Raw genomic sequence first — 27,073 nt, 5'->3', positions numbered from 1 at the left:
CCCCTTTGTTTGATTGATTGATCGATATTATGTATGAAGAATATACATTTCGGTAAGCTGTACTGTTTCTTTCAACATTGTTCATTCGTGTTTATTTACTATTAGCTAGTAGAGATGATCGGGTCACGTGCCGCTAGGGATCAATTACAAACACCAAAACGGTATTTATTGTTTGAATTTCGTAATAAAATTTACAGAATCTGAGAGCTGAGATTTTTTTCATATCATAACTAACCTGCTCTGTCAAGTCTGTCGGTCTCCGTGTCCTCTTTGCTTCGCGATTTTTCTGTGCGTGAGAAAATGGATGTGTGGCGTGAGAATGCGTGAGAGTTGGCAGCTCTGTTATTATATTTTGACTTAATTCTATATTTGTTATTCAGATTTTACCTAAAATATTACCTATAATTGGAATATGAGAAGTAATTGGGATGTTAATGCTACAGTATAAGTTTTCTTGATAATCTTATCATGTTAACTGTCCCTAGATAGCAACTTCAGGTATATCACACATTTCAAACTGGTTTATTTTGTACTTCAAGTGGTAATTCGGCTCTTTTAGGCTACCGACAGCGGCCTATCTCTCTCTCTCTCTCTCTCTCTCACATACACACACACACACACACACACACACACACACACACTAACCCGACCCCTAAACCTACCCATCACACACATACACACAAGTCAAGCGTCTATAAAACGCAGATAGCAGGCCGGGTGAAACCCGTAGTTGTTGGGACATCAGAGACCGGTTTGTCCAGGAGGGCAACATGTTTATTAGCAATAGCTAACGTTAGCTCCGTAGTGTCCAACGTTTTGAGCCATTCCTATGCTTGCTTTTTTCCCATCGGACTTCAGTAAAGGGCTGCGGACCTTTCCCACCATCTTTTCCGACATGAAGAATACAATTTACGGGTGTTAATCGAGCTTGATCGCCGCTATCAGATGAAGATGCGCTGCTTACGTCCTCCTCCATGTTTACATGTGCGTAGTGATATTGGCTTGATTTCGGCTGTGACCTACTTACATTTTCGATGCTGATTGGTTGAAAATCTAGCTCAACCGTTTTACATGTCTCAATACGCAGTCAATATAGTGCGCCAATAAATTACAATTTCTCATTAACTGCAGGATAATGCGTGGAGAACTTTTTGCTTGGATACCTTTTATTAACGTTGAACATATTGAGCAAAAGAAAAATTAGTGCCTCGTTTGTCGGAACGAAACCCTATTTCTAGGCCTCTTTTAGGCTACCGACAGCGGCCTAATGGAGAAACACACCCAAATTAACTTCGGTTAAACAGGCGTATGATAATTTGGGTAAATGTGTAAGCTAAATCGCTTTTATAATAAACTGTATATCTATCTATCTATCGTAATAATGTATGATTTGCAAAAATGATAACTGCTGCGTCTGTGTGTAGATGAGAGAATAAAAGTATATGCGCGTTGTGCACACGCATCCACTGACTTTAAACTGTTTTTTTTTCGGTCATTGGCGGAATTGTTTTCTAAACCTGCAAAATAGCATGAGGGAACGTTTGCGCCGGAACACGCCTCCTCTTTGCGCTGAACCGCCCCGGGGAGCGCAAGTGTATTTCTTAGTTAACCGACATGCGTCTGTGGAGGGAAAAGTCCGCTTTGCGCGGGTGCAAAATAGGAATGATACATGCATCGGTGTACAAAGTCAATTGCGCTGGGTGCAAGAAAGGGCCCAATGTCATAAAAGGGAAAAAACACCCTATAGTGATGCATGTTTCATTAACTTCACCATCTTCATAATCTTGCTTGCACTGAAGCAAGATACTTTTCATTGGATACTTTTTTACTCTAACTCAAGTAATTATTAGCATTTTTACTTTTACGTTTACTTGAGGAATTATTTCTATACAGTAAGTATGTGTACTTTTATGATGATGTTTCAGATCAATCACTTATTATGTTACCATGTCAGTTAGGATGCAGACGTCTGTTCTGCTAAACTGTAGACTTAAACATTAACACAAAATTGTTTTTAATAAATTATTGTTAAGTATACACTTTACTTTCAATAGGATTTGTTGTGCTACAGCAGAGTAGTTCTCTGTAGTCACAGACAGTAGATGGGACATTAGTGGCATCTCTATGGTGCTCTGTGCTGGCAGAAAACCATTTCTGAGCTGTTATGGTCTGGACTAGCCTGTCCTCTGACACCACTTCTGCAGCTGGTCATGCACAAACACATCTGTCAAGTCTCTTCTGTGATTTCACACTCCGGGAAACTGTAGTGAACAGCATTGAGGAAATGTAGGGGGTGAGAACCCTCTGGTCTTGAGGAGCTCCATCAATGCCACATCTGCTCACATCTGTATTACAGTAACTGTCGCTTGGCTGGATCGGTCTGCTGTTATCCAGCACCATTATGACACCACCATGAACGTTTATTTTAGGATGAATTTCAATGCTTGTCATGGCTGATCTTTTGCCCTTAGCTTGTGAATCTCACTGATCAGCACAATCATCTGCTGGAAAAAAGTATTTTCAAACAATTACTGGTCAAACACTAGCCCTAACATCAGACAGAAATCAATTATTATTGACGCAAAAGATGCCACCTTAAATTCTAGCCTTAAGCGCTTGAACACACTGCAAAAACTACAACTGACTGCCAACTACCACATGCATTCTGCACCTGTGTGAACAGCAACGGTCCTAGTACTGAGCCTTGTGGTACACCATACTGAACTTTTGATTGATAAGACATCTCTTCATTTACTGCTACAAACTGATAACGGTCAGATAAGTATGATTTGAACCATGCTAATGCAATTCAACTAATGTCAACATCATTTTCGAGTCTATTTAAAAGAATGTTGTGGTCAATAGTATCAAATGCAGCACTAAGATCGAGTAACACTAATAGAGAGATACAACCACGATCGGATGATAAGAGCAAATCATTTGTAACTCTAATGAGAGCTGTCTCAGTACTATGGTACGGTCTAAATCCTGACTGTAAATCCTCGCAGATATCATTTCTTTCTAAAAAGCAACATAGTTGTGAGGATACTGCCTTTTCTAGTATCTTTGACAGAAAAGGTAGATTCGAGATTGGCCTGTAATTGACTAATTATGTACGATCAAGTTGTGTTTTTTAACAAGCGGTTTAATCATAGCCAGCTTAAACGTTTTTGGTACGTATCCTAATGACAAAGATGAATTAATGATATTAAGAAGAGGATCTATGACCTCTGGAAGCATCTCTTTCAGTAGCTTAGTCGGTATAGGGTCTAACATACATGTTGTCGATTTAGATGATTTAACGAGTTTAGCAAATTCTTCCTCTCCTATAGCAATGAATGAATCGTATTTTGCCTTAGGGAGACTACAATGCACTCCCTGATGCGATACTGTAGTAGACGGTTGCATAGTTATAATTTTCTCCCTGATATTATCAATTTTAAAAGTGAAGAAGTTCATAAAGTCATTACTGCTGTGCTGCTTGGAAACTTCTGGACTTGAAGCTTTATTATTCATTAGTTTAGTCACCGTTTCAAATAAACACCTAGGATTTTGTTTATTTTCTTCTAATAGGGTTGAAAAATAAGCAGATCTAGCAGCTTTTAAGGTCTCTCTGTATGCAATCGAGCTCTCCTTCCATGAAATGCGAAATACCTCTAGTTTTGTTTTCTTCCAGTTGCGCTCCATTTTTATGGCTGCTCTCTTAAGGGCCTGAGTGTGCTCGTTGTACCACAGCAATGGACTATTTTCTTTAATCTTCTTTAAGCGCAACAGAGCAACGGTGTCTAAAGTGCTGGAAAAGAGAGAGTTAAAATTTTCTGTCACAATATTGAATTCTTCTAAGCTATCTGGGATGCTGAGATGATGAAATTGATCAGGAAGATTATTAATAAAGCAATCTTTAGTGGCAGAAGTGATAGGTCTAACATATTTGTAATATGGAGTCGGCTTTGCAGCCTTGGCTAAATTAAGTTTACACGAGAATAGATAATGATCTTTTCGTTATCTACATGTATATTAAAATCACCAACAATTAGGACTTTATCTGCTGCCAGTACTAACTCTGATAGAAAGTCAGTAAATTCTTTGATAAAGTCTGTATGGTGCCCTGGTGGCCTGTATACAGTAGCCAGCACAAATCTCAAACGTGATTTATCATTTACACTATATATTGTTACATTAAGCACCAACACTTCAAAATAATTATATTTGAAACTAGACTTCTAAGTAATTTTGAAAATATTACTATAAATTACAGCAACAGGGGGAGAACCTTTGCCTTTCAGACGAGGTTCATGTTTATAACAGTAATCTTGCGGGGTGTACTCATTTAAAGTAATGTAATCGTCTGGTTTTAGCCAGGTTTCTGTCAAACACAGCACATCTAGGTTATAGTCTGTAATCATATCATTAACAATAAGTGCTTTTGAAGTAAGGGATCGAATATTCAGCAACCCAAGCTTTATCATTTGCTCATTTGTATTATATCTGTTTTTTATTTGTTGAACATCAATTACATTTTTAACCTTAGATGGGTTTGGAAGTTTTTTGTATTTCCTAATTCGGGGAACAGACACAGTCTCTATATGATGATATAGGTGAAAGAGGCTCTATGTGATGGGATTTATCTGAACTTGGTGACGTGAGACGGCTAGCAGCCGGTCGGTTTTGCCAGTCTGTCTGCTTCCTGACCTGAGCCCCAACACTGTAAAAAATTTGTAACCCTCCCAAATCAAAAATTTCAAGGGACCGATAACATCTACATTTTTCAATTAGCCCAAGTGAAATTCTTGTTGCAATAGTCTGTTAACATTGGCTCAATGAGAAATAATACGTCAGACTAATTGAAAAATTTAGATGTTATCGGTCACTTGAAACTTTTGACTTGGGGATGTATTTTTTTTTTACAGTGAATTCATTTTTGAGCTCTAAGACCATGTGCCATATTACAAAGAGTCAGCTATGCTTGCTTTCATCATGTTGGCTTTTATTCTCGTGTGTTAGACTCATTCACTAAATGAACAGCCAATCAGAGTGACCTCTCTCACCGACGGGCCTGACGATGATTCAACATGCTGAATCGGGCGAACTCCCATCGACGTGAGTCTGACTAGAGCTGACGTGTGGAACACGAGTATGACAGACGCTCACGGACAGCCAACCGTCAGCTTGGTGTGTCATGGCACTAAAACAACCCAAGCCTAATCCTAACCCTCATCTTTACACATAATCTCACCCGACCTCCGACCCTAAATTCGAACCCCTACCCTAAATAGTATTTCTAGTCCGAACTGCCAATCTCAATGATCCTGAGACCGGATTCATGAGCTATATTCTTCTTGTTTTCTAATTTAAGAGTAAAGTTAAGAATATTTTGATTTCCCAAAAACATTTCCTAAGAATGTTCTTATCTTTTTTTCTTAAGATTGTCCTAAAGACAAAACCTTTGAATTCCTGAAATCAATGTTCTTAAAAATAATCACAAATAATCTCTTAAAGATAGGATAACCTCCAACAATCCCCAATAGGCCGCTGTACGTGAGCTGTATCGTTCAGTTTCGTTCCGACAAACGGGGCACTAATTTTTCTTTTGCTCAATATGTTCAACGTTAATAAAAGGTATCCAAGCAAAAAGTTCTCCACGCATGATCCTGCAGTTAATGAGAAATTGTAATTTATTGGCGCACTATATTGACTGCGTATTGAGACATGTAAAACTGTTGAGCTAGATTTTCAACCAATCAGCATCGAAAATGTAAGTAGGTCACAGCCGAAATCAAGCCAATATCACTACGCACATGTAAACATGTAGGAGGACGTAAGCAGCGCATCTTCATCTGATAGCGGCGATCAAGCTCGATTAACACCCGTAAAGTGTATTCTTCATGTCGGAAAAGATGGTGGGAAAGGTCCGCAGCCCTTTACTGAAGTCCGATGGGAAAATATCAAGCATAGGAATGGCTCAAAACGTCGGACACTACGGAGCTAACGTTAGCCATTGCTAATAAACATGTTGCCCTCCTGGACAAACCGGTCTCTGATGTCCCAACAACTACGGGTTTCACCCGGCCTGCTATCGGCGTTTTATAGACGCTTGACTTGTGTGTATGTGTGTGATGGGTAGGTTTAGGGGTCGGGTTAGTGTGTGTGTGTGTGTGTGTGTGTGTGTGTGTGTGTGTGTGTGTGAGAGAGAGAGAAATAGGCCGCTGTCGGTAGCCTAAAAGAGGCCTAGAAATAGGGTTTCGTCCCACCAAGTGGGGCACTACCTACTTTTTTAACATCAGAAATATATAGAGATTCCTTAGGAAAAAGTTCTCCACACACAACCTTGCAGTTTTTGATAAAAATTATGCTAAAGGTGCCCATTTAAAAAAAAAGGGAAAACATAGGGAATTTTGCACTTTCAAACCTGTTTATCATATAAACCCAAAAATGCAGAATTACCACTTGAAGTACAAAATAAACCAGTTTGAAATGTGTGATACCTGAAGTTGCTATCTAGGGACAGTAAACATAAGATTATCAAGAAAACTTCTACAGTAGCATTAACATCCCAATTACTTCTCATGTTCCAATTCAAAGGTAATATTTGAGGTAAAATCTGAATAACAAATAGAATTAAGTCAAAATATAATACCAGAGCTGCCAACTCTCACGCATTCACCGTGAGACTCACGCAATTGACACTTTTCACACGCTCTCACGTCACACACCCATTTTCTCACGCACAGAAAAATCGCGAAGCAAAGAGGACACGGAGACCGACAGACTTGACAGAGCAGGTTAGTTATGATATGAAAAAAATCTCAGCTCTCAGATTCTGTCAATTTTATTATGAAATTCAAACAATAAATACCGTTTTGGTGTTTGTAATTGATCCCTAGCGGCACGTGACCCGATCATCTCTACTAGCTAATAGTAAATAAACACGAATGAACAATGTTGAAAGAAACAGTACAGCTTACCGAAATGTATATTCTTCATACATAATATCGATCAATCAATCAAACAAAGGGGTCAATAAAACAGCTGGAGAACAATTATGTCACATAACATTTACCTCAGGAAAGCCATTTAATTACCATAATATAGGCACGTTAGTTGGCTAGAAAAAGTATTTTGCTAAATATGTGTACTATATTACATATTTATTATATTTGTACTTATATCATTAAATAAAGTTGTTATTATAATAAAAAACGCATTATATTTAATCTGAGTTATTTTTTACCTTAAATAATACTACCAGCTGATAGTGTTGTCTGTATGTAGCCTATGTATTTTTTTTTTCTTGAGAAAAATTTACGCCTATCTTGTGTACCTAATATTTATTCAAATGAGTCAATATTAAATCAAATCACAAGAATTGAATTGAAATCGTGAAATTTGTTTCAAGAAATTTGTATAAAAAAAATTAAAAAAAACCCTAGCTTACCAGAAATTGTACCATATAAACATTGTAACATGTTGTCACTAAACCTAATACAATTCGGTTTAGTTACTAAAATGTTTTGACAATCACAATACACTTATTGTGATGCAAGTTTTTTTTTGCAACCGGGTGAAACCCCTAGTTGTTGGGACATCAGAGACCGGTTTGTCCAGGAGGGCAACATGTTTATTAGCAATAGCTAACATTAGCTCCGTAGTGTCCGACGTTTTGAGCCATTCCTATGCTTGATTTTTTTCCCATCGGACTTCAGTAAAGGGCTGCGGACCTTTCCCACCATCTTTTCCGACATGAAGAATACACTTTACGGGTGTTAATCGAGCTTGATCGCCGCTATCAGATGAAGATGCGCTTGCTTACGTCCTCCTCCATGTTTACATGTGCGTAGTGATATTGGCTTGATTTCGGCTGTGACCTACTTACATTTTCGATGCTGATTGGTTGAAAATCTAGCTCAACAGTTTTACATGTCTCAATACGCAGTCAATATAGTGCGCCAATAAATTAGAATTTCTCATTAACTGCAGGATAATGCGTGGAGAACTTTTTGCTTGGATACCTTTTATTAACGTTGAACATATTGAGCAAAAGAAAAATTAGTGCCCCGTTTGTCGGAACAAAACCCTATTTCTAGGCCTCTTTTAGGCTACCGACAGCGGCCTACAAAGGTTTGTTTAATGAATTTATTGGATTATTTATTCTAATATTTTACAAATATGAGCACATGAGTAAACTGAAGTGACACCAATGACCGATAATGTGAACAATGATCGGCCATGAATATGCGTGATGTGAGTTTTTGCTGAATTCTACAAAAATGAGTCAAATAGGGATGTCAGTTATTATTTTACAATGATGACTCAATTTTCAGAAGCATTCAACATATGAAAGCGTTCATACAAAGATGGAGAGCAAATTAATTCAACAGAACACACAGATAAAAACACGACAGAGTGCCAGACTCCCTTGACGGTCTCAACGGAAAGTGTGCATGCTTATTGTATATGATTATGACTGTTATCTGTAGTCAGCACAAAACACTGTCTTTGAGCTGTTTTTCATTGAGAATAACCGTCATCAATCAGTTAATAGCAAAGCCTGTTGTTTTCTTGTTAAGAAGTTCTTAAGAATTTCTGACAAATTGCACTTAAGAGCATTCTTACAACCTTTTTAGAATTTATCTTAAGAAATTTCTTAAGTTCTTAAGAAATGTTTTGTGAATCCAGACCCAGATCATAGAGCAGCTCAGCTCCAGTTGAGATTGCACCTCCCAGAATTTTTTTGATGTCTCCATACCAAGCTAATGAGTTGCTTTAAGTTGATTGTTGACTCATACATTTTCAACTTTTGTTGACTTTTGTTTTAAGTTGACTTGATCAGTTGTTTTAATTAGAGGGACATCTAAAACATTCTGAGAGGTGGAAAATCACACACGGTGCCAGTTCTTTGATTAGAATGCAAAGTTCAGAAACTTAAACCTAATTATTACCCTGAAATATGATTCATTGGTAGTAATGTGATACCACATGGATAAATTACGTTAAGATAATAAGATTGCAGGGACACTAGCATACCAGCATCCCAAACAATATATTCTGGTTGCCTATTTTTAGCAGCCTGGCTCACTGCCATACTTATTTAAATAATTGTATACTCTTAACACAAGATCAATGAAGAGTGTCTGAGATAATAATCTGTGCTAATCCCGTTGAAAGTGTATCTCACTCAAACTATGAGCACATTAGTACAAATGTCCTTCTCCATAGAGCATCCTCTCCACCCTAGTACGCCTAGTAGCCACTTTTCCTGGCTTCAGCCGAACTCTGTTTCATTAGCCTGTCAAACTCAATAATAGTTAAAGCTCGTCCTCTCACCAGGCACTGCAAACTCAATCAGTGCTATGATTTCATAACCCTTGCTTTGTGACAGGGCTTATTTTATCGCGGCACCGATCCACTCTGATTAACAGTGCATGTGGGGTGAAATACAACACCGTCAGAGCGCCTGGGCTGGGGGGGAGAGCAAGAAGGCGGGAACAAGTGTGTTCATAAATCAGGATTGTGGGATAGAGGAAGGTGCTGATGGGCCAGCAGAAGGAAGCATCCAGAGACAGTGATTATCTGTGACAGCCCTCCAGAAGCTGGAGATGGTAGACGAAGTATGAAGAGTCAGCCACCATAAATAAACCCAAAGAGAAAAACAAACCTGACATTTCAGTCCCCATCCAGTCTGCTGCCCTTGAGAAATAGGGGAGAGAAGTAGAATATAATGCTTGCTCCATGATCCTTTTTGTGTTGGTAGATTTGGCATCACTTAAATGTTTGTTCTGTTTGTTTTGTCTCCACACGCCTCTTGCTGATCCAGCAGACGACGGATGACATTGTGTCCTCCGCAGAATGTTCCAGCGACGACGAGGATCTGGAGGAGTGTGACGGGGGACACACAGGTGGGATGGGTGTGTTATGGTTGTGCTTGCTTAAACTTGGTCTCTCACTCTCTTATATTTGAGTTCTCCCTCTCAAAGCATCAGCCCCATAAGAACCCAGTGTAACTTCAAAAGTGTCACTAAAAGTCTTTTTTTTTTAAAGTAAGCTCAAAAGCAATCAAAAGCATATATCTATAGTGATATTCAGTGGTCCCAAAATGTATTTGGACACTTAAGTCATATTAAATGTCTGTATGCTGAATTGGTTTGAATATAAAATAACAAAGCAAATGGCATCTGCAAACAAATTATGCTAGATCTTTTCTTAGGAGAAACTTTTTGTGATAACCTTTAAGACACTTTTAATTTTTAAGTCACTTGACTCCAAAACATCAACTGTGGACATGTTCTACTAATGTCTGACTTTCAGAAAGTGTCTGTTAATTAATTATACTTGAGGCTATCATTATTTCAATAGTTGGTATGATACATAAAATGCTGATTAATTTATCAAATAAATCACTATGAATTGCATTGATACTGTAAATATTTGACTCTGATATATGTATATAGATTTGCTTTCAAGTTAAGATTTTAAGAGAAATTTGACAGAGAACAAAATGTAATTGAACACAAGAATGCATTCTGTGCATCTACGTTTTAAAAATTTTGAACAGTATATCTATTGAATAATTTTTAACAACATTATTGTTTGCCTGAAAAGTGTTGGTCTTTAAATAAATGTCACTTGCTTTGATATTTTGTAATCTATTTTGCTGTGATATTCATACATTTTAAGGTGTGAATTAAGTGTCCAAACACTTTTTGGGACCACTGTTGTACTGAATCCAAATAGCTTGTGGACTGATTTGTCTAAATCGGTTCACATGCAGATGATATTGTAATGGAATTAAAAGAGTCAGTAAGCATTGGCCTGTTTCAGAGTTGCACTTTATTATGGGGCCGGACGTCACTAACATGGTTCTGTGTTTATACTAATTTTGTCCTCTCAGCAATCAATAGAGAGCCAAACTTTATTCCAAAAGTACAAAATTAGTATCAAACTCCATGTAGTTCACTCTGATGCTTCAAAATGTATCAATCCTGTACACAATGGATTTCTTGCAGTGTGTGTGTGTGTGTGTGTGTGTGTGTGTGCGTCTTTGACAGATGATACATTTTGAGATGTTTACAAATCAAAAAGAATAATGCTTTCAGCATAGAGATTTCTGATGTGTATCGGACTAACTGCAACAGAAACAACTCCTCCTTCCTGTTTGTTCCTTTGTTTCCTCACATTGAAGGCTTGCCTTTAAACATCTAATAGAGAACAGATATCTTCGAATTTCTGTGCTCACCTTTCTCCACATTTAGCTTCTGTTTCCTCAAGGTTAAACAAATGTTTTGCGCAGTATGAGTATGACGTATTAATTTGTACGGTTTTGAAAGAACTTGGGATTCATCAAACTCCTGCCGTCAGCCATTACAGTACATCAAAACCCTGCTGTTGATTTTTGTGCATACAAGGCCATTATGGATGCTAGGGTTATTTAGTTAATGAAAGTTCAGTGGTCTGCCTGCAGCCTTGTGGTCACCATGATTTTGCCAAGTAAGAAATGTTCCTGGATCAACATATTTTGTTGATCCTGGAACCACATTCCTGTCCGAATTCCTGCCCTAACCCCATCCATAACCTAAACCTACCTATAACTTATCCCTAAAATCAGAGGGAAATGATAGGTGAATAACACTGATGCAGAAGCACATAACCCTGGTTGTAAACCTAAACTTCACTGGATTGCAGTGTTGTTCCAGGATTAATTCACTTCAGAATAAAAATTTCCTGATAATTTACTTTTTTTAATTTACGGTTTTTGAGGAAGACATTCCAGGAGTTTTCTTCATAGTGGACTTCAACAGTTATCAACGGGTTAAAGGTCCAAATTACAGTTTCAATGCAGCTTCAAAGGGAAATAAGGGTCTTATCTAGCCAAACGATCGTTCATTAAAAAAATAAAAAAATAATACATTTATATATTTATTGGGATCCTGTAGAGTCATTTGAAGCTGCACTGAAACTGCAATTTGGACCTTCAACCCGTTGATAACTGTTGAAGTCCACTATATCGAGAAAAATCCCTTTTTTCTATATCGAGAATGTTCTCCTCAAAAACCTTAATTTCTTTTCAACTGAAGAAAGAAAGACATGAACATCTTGGATGACGTGGGGCTGAGTAAATTATCGGGAAATTTTAATTCTGAAGTGAACTAATCCTTTAACAAAGATGCTGATCCAGGAACATGCTGTACTTGGTGAACTCACGTTCACATTCATGTATTGGTACCTCTCAACTGAAGGTGAATGTGATTTTACCTAGTACAGCGTGTTTCTGAATAGGAGTAGGGATAAGGTTAGGACCAAGTTTTCGGACAGGAATGTTGTTCCAGGATCAACACATTTGTTGATCCAGGAACATGTCTTACTTGGAAAAATCACAGTGACCCTCAACTGAAGGGCCTTTAATTGCTCCAAAATGCCTTCGGAAAAAACTAATCAAGGCCCCTTAAATTTACCTCGAACTACACCCTGCATTATACAAAGCATATGCCCTGCTTTGACCAGTGTTTTTTTTTTTGTTTTGTTTTTTACCCAATTCCAAATACACCAATTAAAACAGGTTTTGTTTGTTTGTTCTTGCACTGGTCAGTCATAAAAACAACTTCTAGCAAAAGCAATGTTTTGTTATCATCGTTTTTAAAGTGTGTCATACCTGTTTACCTGGCAGGCTAGAATCCATATGGTTCCGTCATTACCTTTGACTTTACAGATGGCCCCTATTTATTTGTTTGTTAATTTTACAGCCTATTTCTCTCAAACTTACAAGGTCACTCTGCTCATTATACAAAGATTTACTCTCTGCAAGTTTTTAAACCTGATGGCAGCGCTTCAGATAAATTCTCCCTAACTGCATCAAATCTAATACCAGCCCCAAGTCCTCTCAAATTCAGTGGCAACAGGAAGTATGCTTAGGGACGGTTCCAGTGTTAACTTTCATCTTTTCTCATCTGACATTCGATGCGAGTACACTTAGCCACAAACCACCACACTCATACGATTTCATGTTGACACAGAAATTCACATCATCAGTCTGACCTTCGCTTCAGATTTCGTGGACAGTTTGCATGATACTTTTCTGTTCTGTTTCTGTTTTGGTTAAACCTTTTTTTCATGTAGAAAAACATATCCCTTCTGTTTCCACTCTTTGACATCCCATTTATGTGATTTTGGTTAATTTGCCGTATTTCCCAGCATTTTTTCTTTTTTTCCCCCCTTTTGGGGGGCTTTTTCGTTGATGTCCTCATCCTTCCATTTTCCAGGATTAAAGATGATCCTCTTGTTTCATCTCATCTTGTGCCGCATGGAATTTTGGTGGTTGAAAAAAAAAAAAAAACGTAATAATTATCTTCCTCATTTTTGTTATGTTTTGTGCCATTTGGCTTAAAATTAAACATACCCACATTCTATACAACAGGAAATAAAAGGCAACAAAATCTTTTCTTGCCATCATATATTTTATTTATAATTTTTGCCTTGTTCAGGCAACCCCATTCTGTCTCAAGAAAGTTGTGTGTGAAAGAATGACCCCCCCACCCCTCCATCCCTGATCTCATCTTTATTTCAGTGCCTTTCTGCATAGACATGTCTGTTTGAATGCAGATGGCATAAAAAGAATTTTATTGCCACAAAAGTATATCTGTTTTTCTATTCTATTTGTTGCTACTGATCTGATCAGTCGCGTTTGTGGCATGCATTGATTGCAAGCTAACCTATCCCCAGTGGGAGATATCCATCATGACTCTTGCATGGAAGTTATCGGCTCCATCTTGTGTGCTTCTCCACCCATATGCGTTTGCTAACGGGCTGACCGTTTGTGCTGACGTGCTTATCATCTGTCTATGTGCTGATGTCTTTGTCTTTGACTGTTCTATCTGTCTGATGTCCTGCTGATGTCGTTTCTTGTATTTTTGCACTGTGTTCTGTGAAACTCTTGAACACTTTTGAACTGATGGGAATTCCACAAAAGGGCAAATAAAACATTATATAATGAACAGGGGTTACATTTGAATTACAGGGGGAAACTCTAAAATCTTGTGGTGATTCTAATTTTCTAAATAGGCAAGGCTTGGCATGATGATATAAATTATCAGTTTTTCAAAATAGGTATAATGGTTAGGGGCTTGTCAGGGTGTTTTTACAAAAACACAGTGTATAGAAATCAATAATTTAGTAACAATAAATATTTTATTACATAATATGATTAATATCATAATTTTTTTATATGATGGTTTCATTATAAATATGGTGGGTATCTCTAAGACCCAACTTAATATATGATATTTACCATCTGAATCTAACCATGTCCTGTCAACAAATGGAACAGTCAGCAAGCTGGTTATCATGTTAATTATTGTGCCTTCAGCCTTTTACCCCAAATACCTTATGTTTAAAAAAAAAAAATCCATTGTTGAAAAAGCGGATGTTTTGGAAAGTGCTGTGGCAAATTTTTGTGCCATCTAAGTTGTTAAGAAAAAAAAAAGAAAAAAAACCCTATACGAAACAAATTACTGTAAACGTACATTGGTTGTTGTACGTATCGTGGCAGTTTGAAAAATTAAATGTCCGCTGAGTGGCGCTACAAGGTTAATGACACTAAACCTAACTGACCCTAAACCCTAAACTTACCCGACAGTTTTAACAAAAGCAAACGTGAGGTTCAAACACATTTACTAAAGAAACCATCGTAACTTGTGTTTCACAGGACTCGCACTCAAGTGCTCTGCATTGCAAGTGCAATGTTGTACTAGGTGATCAACCCAACAAGTAGCCTGGCAAGCAAGACCTACATCAAGATGTTTAGTCTGGCAACTCACCATAGACACGCTCACTCCGAGGGGCGGGATAAACGGCTGTCTTTCAAATTCCCTCTGCACGCAATAGGACATCGCTTCAATCAACCAGAGCGTTTTCCCAACAGCGGAGCTAGTTGATAGATTCAACTTTTGCCATATCTGGCCGGCAAAACCACGAACACATCTTCCTTTTTTAAAGAATGACTTAAGTGCTCTTTTCTCAAAGAAAAACTTAACTCCAAGACCTCCAGAGTCGCGGACAAAGCCGATTCGAAAGATTGTTCTCCAGCAGCCGTCATTCTTTGTTTTCAAGTAGCAGCCAGGTAACCGTCACAACTCTGTCGTCATATGTTAAGCCCGCCCCGCCTACTCTACAAGCGACGTGATTGGCCTGACCCAATTTAGGTTTTTGCACTTCGAAAGTCTATGGAGAGTTGCTAGACTGCCCTGGCTGCAAAATACATTTTGCTGCCGCTAGGGTGCGTCTAGATTTCTAGGCTACCCAACAAGTATACTTTGCCAGAAAAGCTTTATATACAGTATATAGCTGATTATGTGATGCAAATGTCAAAATGAGTAGAGGCACATTTTTCCAGTGAGCCTACTGTATGTTGATGACTAGTTTATAGGAGTGAACTTTGCCTAAAGACTAAAAATAAACTCAAACTCATGCACAAAACAACTGACATTGGGGGTGGGTAGTGTAGTTCAAGAAGGAAGAGTCTTTTAACCCTTTATGACCTACCATAGAACAGTTCTGCCAGAGTATATCTTTGTATTTTTACATGCTGTGCTGTCATTCTTTTGAGCATTTTCATATGCCATACATCAAAATAATCCTTACTTTCCCAATTTGAAGGCTATATTTGTAATAAATCAATAGTAACTAGATAAATATCTCAAAAGTGCAATAAAAAATAAAAATAAAAAAAATCATATTTTTTTTCTACATGTTTTATTCAATACAGAAATTTGATAAATGCCAACCTCAAACTTGTCAATGTGAAAAACGTGCATAAAACGATTTTAAACTATACAGAATTGATTTGAACTGTTTACATAAATTAGTTTCTAAGATACACTCATTTTTAGGTCTGTACAAATTGCGTAATATGCGTTTACAAATACAAAAGAAAAACAAACAAACAAACAAAAAACACAAAAATGCATTGCACATCATTTCTTTCTTTGGCTGCATACCTGGCTTTCTTCCTGATAAAACAATTTAAAACTATACAGAATTTATTTGAACTGTTTACATAAATTAGTTTCTAAGATACACTCATTTGAGTCTGTACAAATTGCGTAATATGCGTTTACAAAAACAAAAGAAAAACAAAGAAAAAAAGAAAAAAAACACAAAAATGCACTGCACGTCATTTCTTTCTTTGGCTGCACACCTGGCTTTCTTCCTGGGACGGATCTATTCCTTCAAGAAAGTCGGCTTCGTCCTTGAAACGGAATCTGGAGCCGATGAGCAGACGGAGAGTTCATCTTCATCGGACGCAATTAGTATTGCCAAAACATCCGCGTCCATGTACTTTCGTTTAGACTATGTTACGTGCGCGCGCGTGTGTGTGTGTGTGTGTGAATGTGCTTGCATTTGTAAAAGTGTATTTGTGAGTGTGTAAAGGAGAAATAAATGATAAAAAGACAATAACGAAAAGAAAGAAACATACCAGTACAGCAAATGGGAGTCAAACGCATGGTCAAATGACGCAGCGTGTGACGTCACAACATGTGACAACCTTTGGGGTCATAGTGCACAGAACGTGATACGTCAATGAGCATCGGAAGATGTAACTATCAATCGCAGATCTACAGAACATGTGTGCAAAGACGTGCAATGCATTTTTGTGTGGTTTTTTTTTGTAAACGCATATTACGCAATTTGTACAGACTCATTAGAGGGTGAAAACAACGCAACAGGAGCATGTTGGAGGCTTGATCTGAACATGTTACATCTCTGGTTTTGTATGCAAAAAGAGTTATTGAGCTAGCGATTTGGTTTCAGTTTCTATAGGCTCTTAAACAGACACACGCAAACGGGAGCGCCGGCGCTCCCGTCGGTCTTAAAGGGTTAAAGTAAAACTGATGCTGGGTCTGTAGTGTCCCTAAGGTTTCATCGTGCTGTCATCGGCGCGGTTTATTGAGATGGAAAAACAGTCTTCAAAGCAAGACATCAGTCAGGAGGAGAGGTGCACAGAGAGCATGGGACCCTAAGGAATGGGTCACTGAACCAATGGCAGTTTGGTCACTGGTCACTGAAGTTTGGTGTAGTCAGGCCCCGTTGGGCCGGCTATCACTTTGAAGCAGGTCTCAATTAAAGGTTAACTGTTTAAAGCTTAATGGCCATACAACACATTGTGCAGCAGACAGTGGTCGCATGCCTCTGGCTTAGGATACCAGAATAAAAATTACTGTGTGAGAAAAAATTCAAGTTTTAGTGTCAGTACTACATTAAACTGCTATAATGTTGAATATAATGTATAATAATGCAATGGGGGAATATTTGTGGGTCCTGATAATGCCAAATGTTTTATGTTACCTACATCATTTTAAATATATCTAGACAGTGACAGAGTGCAAACATATTCGTCTAAAATAATTCTGTATTTTCAATCATCAAGAATCATCAATATTTTTATTCTGGTGTCACTATTGTCCTGTGCATTGGGTTTCCAGCACCAAGTCCAAGCCTATTCATTTACACACACAATGTAATACCAAATTTAGCAATTTTTTAAACCTTTTATCATATGTCTTGGAGTATCGCAATAATATTGTATCATGAGTTCAGTATCGTGATAATGAATCGTGACTTGTGGGTATTTATAGTACCTATAGTATTTATTAAAAGTACGACAGAAAAAAAAAAACACAGCATTTATTTTTTATTTAATTTTTTGCTCCTAAGTAATTGAATGTTAACATTCATGTATTTACAGATTAATGAAGTAAAAGTAAAAAGCTCATAGTACAATGTTGAATTCACTGATAAAGTTTTAAATAACTCTTTATTAAATAATTATTAAATAACTGTCAATTTATGAGCACAATTTACTGAAAAATAGCCATGTTTGAGATCTCAATTCATACAGGATTAACTTTAACCAAGGAGGGCGGAGCTTAGCGCTGGCTCATTTGCCCAATTCCAGTGCAATCTGATACTATGAGGAAGTGTCATAAAGGTAGGGTTGGGTATTGGTTGGGTTTTATCCGATACCAGTACCTACTCGGTATTTTTCAAACGGTTCCGGTGCTTAAACGGTTCTTAAACCGAAAAAGATTTTCTGATTTCTGATTAAATTAAAAATTGTGCCGTTTAAAAGGCTACTGATGTAGCCAAAAACACTTAAGTTAAGATCAAAATTTTGTCTTCTCATATTATTTATATATATTATGTATATATATATATATATATATATATATATATATATATTATATTAAATATTATATATTATAGACTTTTACAAAACAGAGAAATATCTGACACTGAGCAGAAATATTTAACACACATAGTATAGCCTCATATAAATATACTTGATATACTTCATACTTGATATGCAAGATTTGCAGTTGCCATTAAAATACTAGACTTACCCGAAGAGGAACACTGCAGCTGAACTTGAACTTTAGTCAAGAGTGTCAGAGGTTTTGGGTTCTAATCCACATTCGTTTTTTTTTTGTTTTTTTTTTTTGTTTTTTTACCGATTATGCTCATCAGTGGTTGTATATCAAGCAGGGACACTTTGTGTGTGCATTATATTTTGTGAATTCACCAGAACGAATAGATATGAGGCGCCGTCTAGGGCTTAAATCGAACTTCATTCACGCACACATAAAACGCTTGCATACACATATACTAAGTAGTCACACATACATGTATACTGCTGAATGCTCCAACTATATTGTTTTATTAGAATCCCCATTAGCGGCCCATTTAATGGCAGCTAATCTTCCTGGGGTCCTCTTTAAAATATTCACAACATAAAATTACACAAAGCAATAACAACACAAATTACAATCAAAAGAATTCAAACATTGCAATTACATTCAAAATATTACCAAGTGTAATGAAACTATATGAAATGCACAACGTCACATCTAAAGTCGCTCACGCACACACACGCAAACTCTACACACACGAGACGCGCGGAACTCTCTGCGCACATAGGCCTACTCATCTGAGACGCGAGCACACACACACACACACACACACACACACACAAACTCGCGCACACACTCATCTGAGACGCGAGCACGCACACACAAACTCTCCGCGCACATACTCATATATAGACGGCACCTCATAAATAGATCGATCTCTGCAAAGTATTGAAGCGCGCGTCCGAGTGAAGAAAGTGCGGTGTGCGCGAGCCACAAGAGAAAACCAGCGCCACTGATCGCAGCGGCAACGAGCACTTTGATCATTTAAAAAACACAGTTCAGCGCTAGATTGTCTCCTATTTAACAAACAAACTAAATGAATGCTCTGCTGGTTAACTGGAGATGTTTTGTTATTGGATCATTCGTGCCGCGAGATGTTTTATAGGGGGCGGTGAAAAAAGTCAGGCACCGAAATCAGGCACCGAAAGTTTCGTTCTTATTCGGTCTGGTTACTACCGTTTACGTCGGAACCGGTTCCCTATTGGAACCGGGTTTCGGTACCCAACCCTACATAAAGGTCAGTTTTTGTATCTATAAAAACAGCCCCTCAGCAGTTACGCGGCCTTCTCATTTCCCAGGGTTTTCAGTTCTCATACTGCTGATGAGTTATCAGAGGAAAAACGCAATAGTCGCAGACTGGGCACAATGCATGGTTGACACAAAAGGATTTGACTGAACCACAGGGGCCAGCTCACACATACTCCTCTTTTAGGGGATCAGGCAGGTTTAGCCCCACACACCTGCGGCATCCATTGCTGTTTGGCTCGACTCAGCGAAAACAAGATGGTCACGGAGTTTAGGCACGGATATCTGGACCAAGGGCACTTGGATTTGGTTGGTGCCGCAAGAGAGAGACCACTACTGTGAATGTCAGCTGTTATGGTTAATTTCTTTCGTTTCGCATCCTCTAAACGTGGACTTTTGTGCCGGAGACATTTTTAGAGAGCATTAACAGCTGAGAAAGAGGGTGGCCCTTCACATTTGTTTACAAGAATAAACTCCTGTAAGCAAATGCAGAGAACGCTGCAATCTAGCTGAGCTGGAGGCTTAATGCAGTGTGGAAGTGTTTACTATGTAATGGAGCTTAGCCCAAAGAACATTTCCTCCTATCTCCTCTCTGCAAAACAAATACAGTCCCCTAAGACAAGCACACAATGTTTGAGCTGAATTAAAACACTGTGAAAATGATCATAGCTAATGTGCGATTAAAGTATTTACTGAGACATGTCAGGGTCCTCTGTGGCGCTGTCTATGTGCCTGTGGTTTTAGTAGATGCCTTCATCTTGATCAAATCATCTGAAGCCAATAATTTCACCCATTTAGCTCAGGACGAACTAGGGAATCAGTGAAATGTGATAAAAAAAGCTAAATTTGTTTCAATTGTTAAACTAATTTATACAAGGTTTTTGTAGGTTTAGTAAAAATCGTCCACTTGTTTTGAGTCATTAAATTGCTCTGCTCACCAGATAATCAGTAACAGTATCAACCACTGAAAAACCCCATACTGATTAACTGCATAATACAATAATCTCTCTCATGTCCTACATGCATACAAATTTAAATGCACTCTTTTTTGATGGATCTGTTAGAGACATCTCACAGATATGTTTTCTGTCTTGTAAGGATGCTACTTTGTGGAATTCCCAGTCTTTACTGTCATTTATGTTGAGCGAACGGCTGTTGGTTAATGCAATGATTTCTACGGAATATTTCTGTTCTAAATTGGCCGAATGCATTCAGGATTAGCATTATGTTCAAGTGGTCATAAGATCAACGAGGTCTTTATCTCTGTATTGAGATTGAGGTTTGGTTGATTCAAGTTGATATCCCACAGCCTTTAGCCCATGGATTTCTCAATATCCTGTAACCCTGTTCTCAGCCCTCCTGATCCAAGCTTGCAGTGCTGTGATTCTACTTTCCCTAAATGCAACTTGTTAAAAACCATGATTTCACCTTGCAGTGAAAATCAAAAAAAAAAAAAAAAACTTTTCCTGAAATACACCCTCCCCTGCTTTGTGCTGTCAAACTACTAACAATAGATTTACAAAAGAAAACTAATAATGGTGTTATTAGTTGTGAAGGTGGTGACGGTACAGTGTCCCTCCTCTGTTTGGCTTCACTATGTGTTTTCTGATTATTTCAATCTTGATAGTGTGAGAGAATTTTTTTCAGTTATTCATTTGTATTGCTTATACATGTATACATGTGTATACCATGTATATTGTCTGGTTTGTCTATATTTATATATGTATTTATATGTGTATATTTATATATGTTCTATATTGATTCCTGTTTAGTTTTAGTTTTTTTTCTTGATTAGCTTGATCAAAATTTGATATCTTTGATAGCTTTATATACAAGTATTTATTTATACAGATCATTTTTATTAAGAAAAAAAATGCAAACTTTTATTCACCACTATCTACTCCCAACATTCAAAATCAGTTAAAATTGTTGTCATTATTTTTCCCAGTGTAAATCTGACTCCTAAATTGTTTAAATCTAAATCTGACATTAAAACTGCATGGGACAGAAGTTGCAGCTTAGGGTCAGTATGAGTGTCAGTCTTGAGTTCTATATGATCTGGTAGATGGGCATGTATATGCTCATTGTTTGTATATCCCAATCCCTTCCTTACAGCCCAAAGCTCTATTGCCGCCCGACCGCTTCGTACCGCCCTTACATGGACATGGCAACTGACGTACACGTTCACTTCCATCTATGTCATTTCCTACCTAGTCTGTTCATAGGCCCCTCCCTTGCTCTCTCTCTCTCTCTCTCTCTCTCTCTCTCTCTCTCTCTATCTATCTTTCGACCCTCCCTTTCTCCTCTTATAGCAACAGTACAGTATGTACAGTCATTCTATTGTTTAAGAATTCATGTTAAAAAAAGAAAATATGTACTGTATCTGTAGATACTTCCAAGCTAAATTATCAAAAAAAATGTACAGTTTTCTTTTGTAGAGAAAATGATTTATTTATCAAAAGAAAGAACAAATGAGCAGAATGGTGAAGTTATTTTTCATGTCATGGTGTGAATGTATGTGTCGTTGCCTCCCTGTATCATCTTGTCTAAGAAAAAATATTATATATAAAATTAGAGGATAAATTGATTGCCTAATTAAATTTTTAAAGATTAACCATACTTATTCCCAAGCATTCTTACACAACTTTCTTTTGTAAATTTTTTTCTTCCTGCCAAAATCATGCGGGCAATTTGTTGATGTAAGTCACAGAACTGTTAGTATGCTTCCACCTTTTGATGAATTGTTTAATAGGCTTATTATTTTTTAGAATCATTTTATTTTTTATGTGCTTACTACTCTCTTTTTGACTGTGCATTTGGTTTGCGAATGTTTCTAGTTATTTGCTCTAACCATTAACCAGTTGTTTGCATTGCTTTTCATTTTTCTTTCCTTTCCTTTTGTTTCTTTTGGTCTGTTGTTTGAGACCTGTGTTGCCTTATAGTGCCCTATGTTTGTAATCAGCGAAGCCACCTTGGCGTAAGTTTGAGCAGATTCAATCAACATCTGGATGTATCCCTTGTAACAATTAAAAAAGGAAAAAATCTTCAAGAAATGTACAATAGAAAAACGTGTCTTCATGAAAAACAACCAGGTTTTATTTGTAAAAACATTGGGCCTTATTGTAAATTGTTAAAAAATCCATTAACCATGTGAGCTGAATGTGTCAGTTTACTTAGGAATGGTTTTACGTTTTAACTTAAATTAAATTTTTTTTTTTTTTTATTGCATGAAGCCCAATGTGTGTATGTAATGTTTTCAACAATTAAAATATCACCCTCAATGTGAATCGTGTGAATCAAACCTATAGTATTACATTAAGTGTTCACATATGAGACGAAACATTCAGGTGTTGTTGAACTGTCTTGCGACTTGTGCCATTGTGGCAATTTCATAAGAACTGTCAAAAGGCAATTGGCTTTCATCTCAAGTGTGACAGACTTGAAAGAGAAAAGTAATAAAGTGATTTCCTCTACAGTCTTGATAAGCCGCTCAGAAAATTAGAAATCTCAATACAATAATGGTATTCTTTGGGAGTGTTCCATATATTACGCTCTTCATTGGTCTTACGTTTGTTGATCCAACATGATGCTTACACGTAATTTTCCTAAATGAATTCACGTGAGCAGTCAGATCAGCTCAGTTTTTTACTTTCACCTCTACACTTCTCAAGATGTAGCAAAATTAAAGACTATGTCCATTAGTTTAACTTGTTTCGGACGCTCCAAGTGGCAGGGGCACAGTAATTGTGAGTAATAGGTGTTATGTAGAGGTCCGTTAAATATGCCAAAAAGAAAGCTCAAGACCCTGCATGTCCCTACAAGCCTTTTGATAAATGTACCTGGCATTTTCACATTTCCGTTCTTTTTTTTTTCTGTTCTTTCTTGGTTTGTTTTGGCCAAGAGTGTTTTTTGTCATATTCCTTTCCAAATATTCTTGCTTTGCTTTAATTGGTCATGTACAGTTGCCTGTTTAGCAAGCAGCCCAACCTTGAATGGACACTAATTTCCTTTCTTCTTTTTCTGCTTCCCAGGAGGGGAGTTAGTCATCCCCGTTCTAGTCGAGGATCCCATAGACATTCCCCCTGTTTCCACTCGAGCCCCTTTCATCCCCCTTCCCCCGACCCTTCACCCTGTCCTCACCATTATTAAGACCACAAAAGAGTCCCTGTCAATTGCCACCGAGGCGGGGGTACCTTGCTTGTCGCACCAAGGCAGCGATGATTGTGATGATGATGATGGTGATGATGATGATGGTGATGGCTTGGTGATTTCGGGGTTTGGCTCTGGGGAGGCCTTCGACTCTAGCCTCCCCCCTACTGACGATGAAGATTTTTACACCACCTTCTCCCTGGTAACAGATAAGATCTTGACCACGTCGACTTACGAAGGTGGCTACAAAGCTCTCGCACCCAAGTGGGAAGTAAAGGACTTTAAACCTAGCAAGGCCTCTGAGGCGGGCAGGACTACGGCCATCCCCCCTCTGCCTGACCTCAGGAGCTCGTCCCCCGTCATGCCCGAGGCCGCTCCTAAAATCCCCGCCGGGAAAATGAACAACCGTGAGATCAAACCCCAACCGGACATAGTGCTGCTCCCACTCCCCACATCTTTGGACATGGACGGCACCAAACCGAAGGGGCCGTACATCACGCAGCCCATGTTGCGTACCATCCCCAGCGCCCTGCCCACCGAGCCGGGTATCAGGAGAGTGCCCCCTGGTGCCTCAGAGGTAATACGCGAGTCCAGCAGCACTACGGGCATGGTGGTTGGGATCATCTCTGCTGCCGCCTTGTGCATCCTCATCCTTCTCTATGCCATGTACAAATACAGGAACAGGGACGAGGGCTCCTATCAGGTAGATGAAACACGGAACTACATTAGCAATTCGGCACAGAATAACGGCACGGTAGTGAAAGACAAACAGCCCAGCACTAAGAGTGCCAGCAACAAGAGACCCAAAGACAAGGACAAGGAATACTATGTATAAAACGAAATCCAAATGACAAAATACATAGAAAAAAAAAACTTGAACAGGAAACCGTGATTTTACACACAAAAAAGTCCTTTAAAAACTCAAACTCATTGAGTCAAAATGAACCCATTTCCAAGCTCTGTGATCTGAAGCACACTTAAGCGTACGGTAAGCGTATAGAGAGAAGGCAAATAGGACTCTGGGGACCTTGATACCTTATTTTCTGTCTGGTTGTGGGACAATGCCAGTGTAAAATATCTCATTGTTACATTGTTATCCCTCAAGTGACTTTCTAAGGTACAAAATACTTGGTGTAAAAAAAAAAAAGACAAAAGGAGAAAAAAAAAGCAACCCTTGTCCATTGTAATCCTGTACAAATCAACGCAGATCATGGGTAATGGTCATGATTTTGGGCATGCATGTGATGTGTGTGATGTAGTACTGATATCTTTGCAAAGAGGAGATCTAGAGGATGTTGTTTTGAAGATGCAAAGTGGGAAAATTTGCCATAAAACAGTACTTTTCTAACCCAAGCAGGAGAAGAAATGTTCCATTAAACACTTTTTTTTTTCTCTTTTTTTTTTAGCATACTCATTTTTCCTTTGTTTCTGCTTTTATTTCTCATCCTTTTCTCTTCCAGTGTCCATCAAGTACTAACTTGCTTTAATATTTTTTTAAATTCTGATTGAGCTCTGCCATGTATAAACAGATTCAACTGAAAAAAATCCATCTATTACAAATGGAAAACAAGACATTCTACATTAAATTTGTGATTCTCCTTTCAGTTTTGACTGCTTAAGTCATTTGCTACACACGTCTCAAATATGGAGCAACTGTGAGCGAAGCAATCTGTTGTCTGAAGGTGGGCTGAAATATGATTTGCAGAAGATGAATTCAATGTGAATGAGTGTATATTTCATGTTGTCACAGTCAACTGTGTCAAACAATAAATATGTTTACATATTTTATTACATCATAGATGTGGTACTTTGTAGCTCATTATTGTACATAACATTTGATTTTGAAATTTTCATATTCTATCTGTACCAACTGAACAAACATCTAGTTTATTGTAGCTCATACAGTAAAGTCCAAAAGTCTGAGCCCACATTGAAAATCTGGAAAACATTCAAACCGTTATATAAGCCTGGAAATGAGCAGAAGTACATGTACTGTAACAAAGTAATGGTGTGATGTACAGTGAAGAAGAAATAGGTTGCTAATCAATAAGCTAATTTGTCCAACTCCAAATCTGACAATGGATCTGATTGCTTCCATTGATGTGCACAAATTGCGCTGGATAACATGGATCAGCTGGTCAAACTTGTGGAGTCCAGGCTGCTATGGGGTAAATCAAAAGGGGGACATACCAAAAACAAAGACAATTAAAAACTCTTGACTAATTCCTACTTTTTACTCAAATTCCTTGTGTATTTTATTATGACAAAAACAGATGCAAAACAGACACATTTTAACTCTGTGGTCTCAGACGTTTGGACCCCACTCTATATGCATAGTGTTATGAAAGATGCTATTCTGTCTCAATGGTGTTACTGAGTCAGATGTGCGAGAAGACATCAACTGGTTGAAAACACCCTCCACATTAACAATGCTTCATGTTACTGGTTATTTTACTACTGATCTTGTTTTTTATTTAAACAAGCTTACAAGAGCTCATAATAAAGGTGGATGATGGATTGGATTCATACTGCCACCACATTTCTGGAGTCCATGATTATTTGTTTTTTGTCTGTGTCTCATTCTGTGTATTTATGATTTTCACCATGTTGCGCTGTTGAGTTCTGTAGGTTTGTTGCATTATGACCATTTGTGTCGGCAATAGTGGAATTCCTCATCTTTTTTGCTCATGTATATTTATTCTTTTTTTTTTTCAACACATCACAGCACACAGATTTGTCTGCAGTCATTTTAATTTTGTGTTATTGTTTTCATTTCATCAGTTATTGTTTTCACTCTTGACAGCTATGTCCAGCAATAAAATGTTCCCAATTGTTTTCAACGCTAGTGTGACATTTTCTGTTTCTTATCCCAAGTTTCTGACATACCACTGGTTAATGACATCGCAAATTACTTAACTACAAGAGTAGAGTTTAAAAGTAAATATTTAGCAGCCTTGTCATGAGCCATCAGAAATTAAGAGATTATGTCAATTTGAGTCCAAGTTTTTTATATATATATATATATAATTCCTGGAGAGATATCCTACCCAAAATCCTGAGAAGAGATCTACCAATCAATTGTTGTTACCATGAAAATGGGAATCACATCAAAAGAGTTCAGCAGTGACCACCAACTCTCATAAAACATTGCCAATGACACAGCAGTGTTGAGAATGTGTATGTCTGTCTTTGAAAAATTTTCAATAAACCTTAAATATGTTGTACTTTATCAAAAGTCAAGTCAAGTCACCTTTATTTATATAGCGCTATATCCGATACAAATAAAAAGCAGCTTTACAGTGATAAACAGGAAAATAATTCAATGATGCAAACAGTTCGTTTCAGATGTACAGCAGCTCTAAAAGAAAATAGTGTTCAGTTCAGCTGGGTTCAGTTCAGTGTTGATTCAGTTTCGTTGTGAAGATCGCCAATTATTATTATTT

At 37.8% G+C, this 27,073-nt stretch overlaps 1 protein-coding gene across 4 annotated transcripts in view; it reads left to right on the top strand.

Moving 5' to 3' along the window:
• The window catches only part of nrxn3b (neurexin 3b), a 494,879-nt gene extending 468,194 nt beyond the window's left edge, over positions 1–26,685 (top strand). For 2 of the 4 annotated variants that reach the window (XM_082148443.1, XM_082148445.1), the window contains 2 exons: positions 9,818–9,896; positions 23,513–26,685. In XM_082148443.1, the coding sequence (XP_082004569.1) occupies positions 9,818–9,896; positions 23,513–24,465 (1,032 nt within the window). In that variant the 3' untranslated portion in view covers positions 24,466–26,685. Of the gene's footprint in view, positions 1–9,814; positions 9,897–23,512 lie in introns of all 4 variants that reach the window. The other 2 variants (XM_082148442.1, XM_082148444.1) reach the window with 1 other exon arrangement.
• The last annotated feature ends 388 nt before the right edge of the window (positions 26,686–27,073 follow it).

Source organism: Leuciscus leuciscus, assembly GCF_965113295.1.
Source record: "Leuciscus leuciscus genome assembly, chromosome: 19".
In the NCBI taxonomy this organism is placed as follows: domain Eukaryota; kingdom Metazoa; phylum Chordata; class Actinopteri; order Cypriniformes; family Leuciscidae; genus Leuciscus; species Leuciscus leuciscus.
This window is presented reverse-complemented; position numbering and strand designations above follow the sequence as displayed.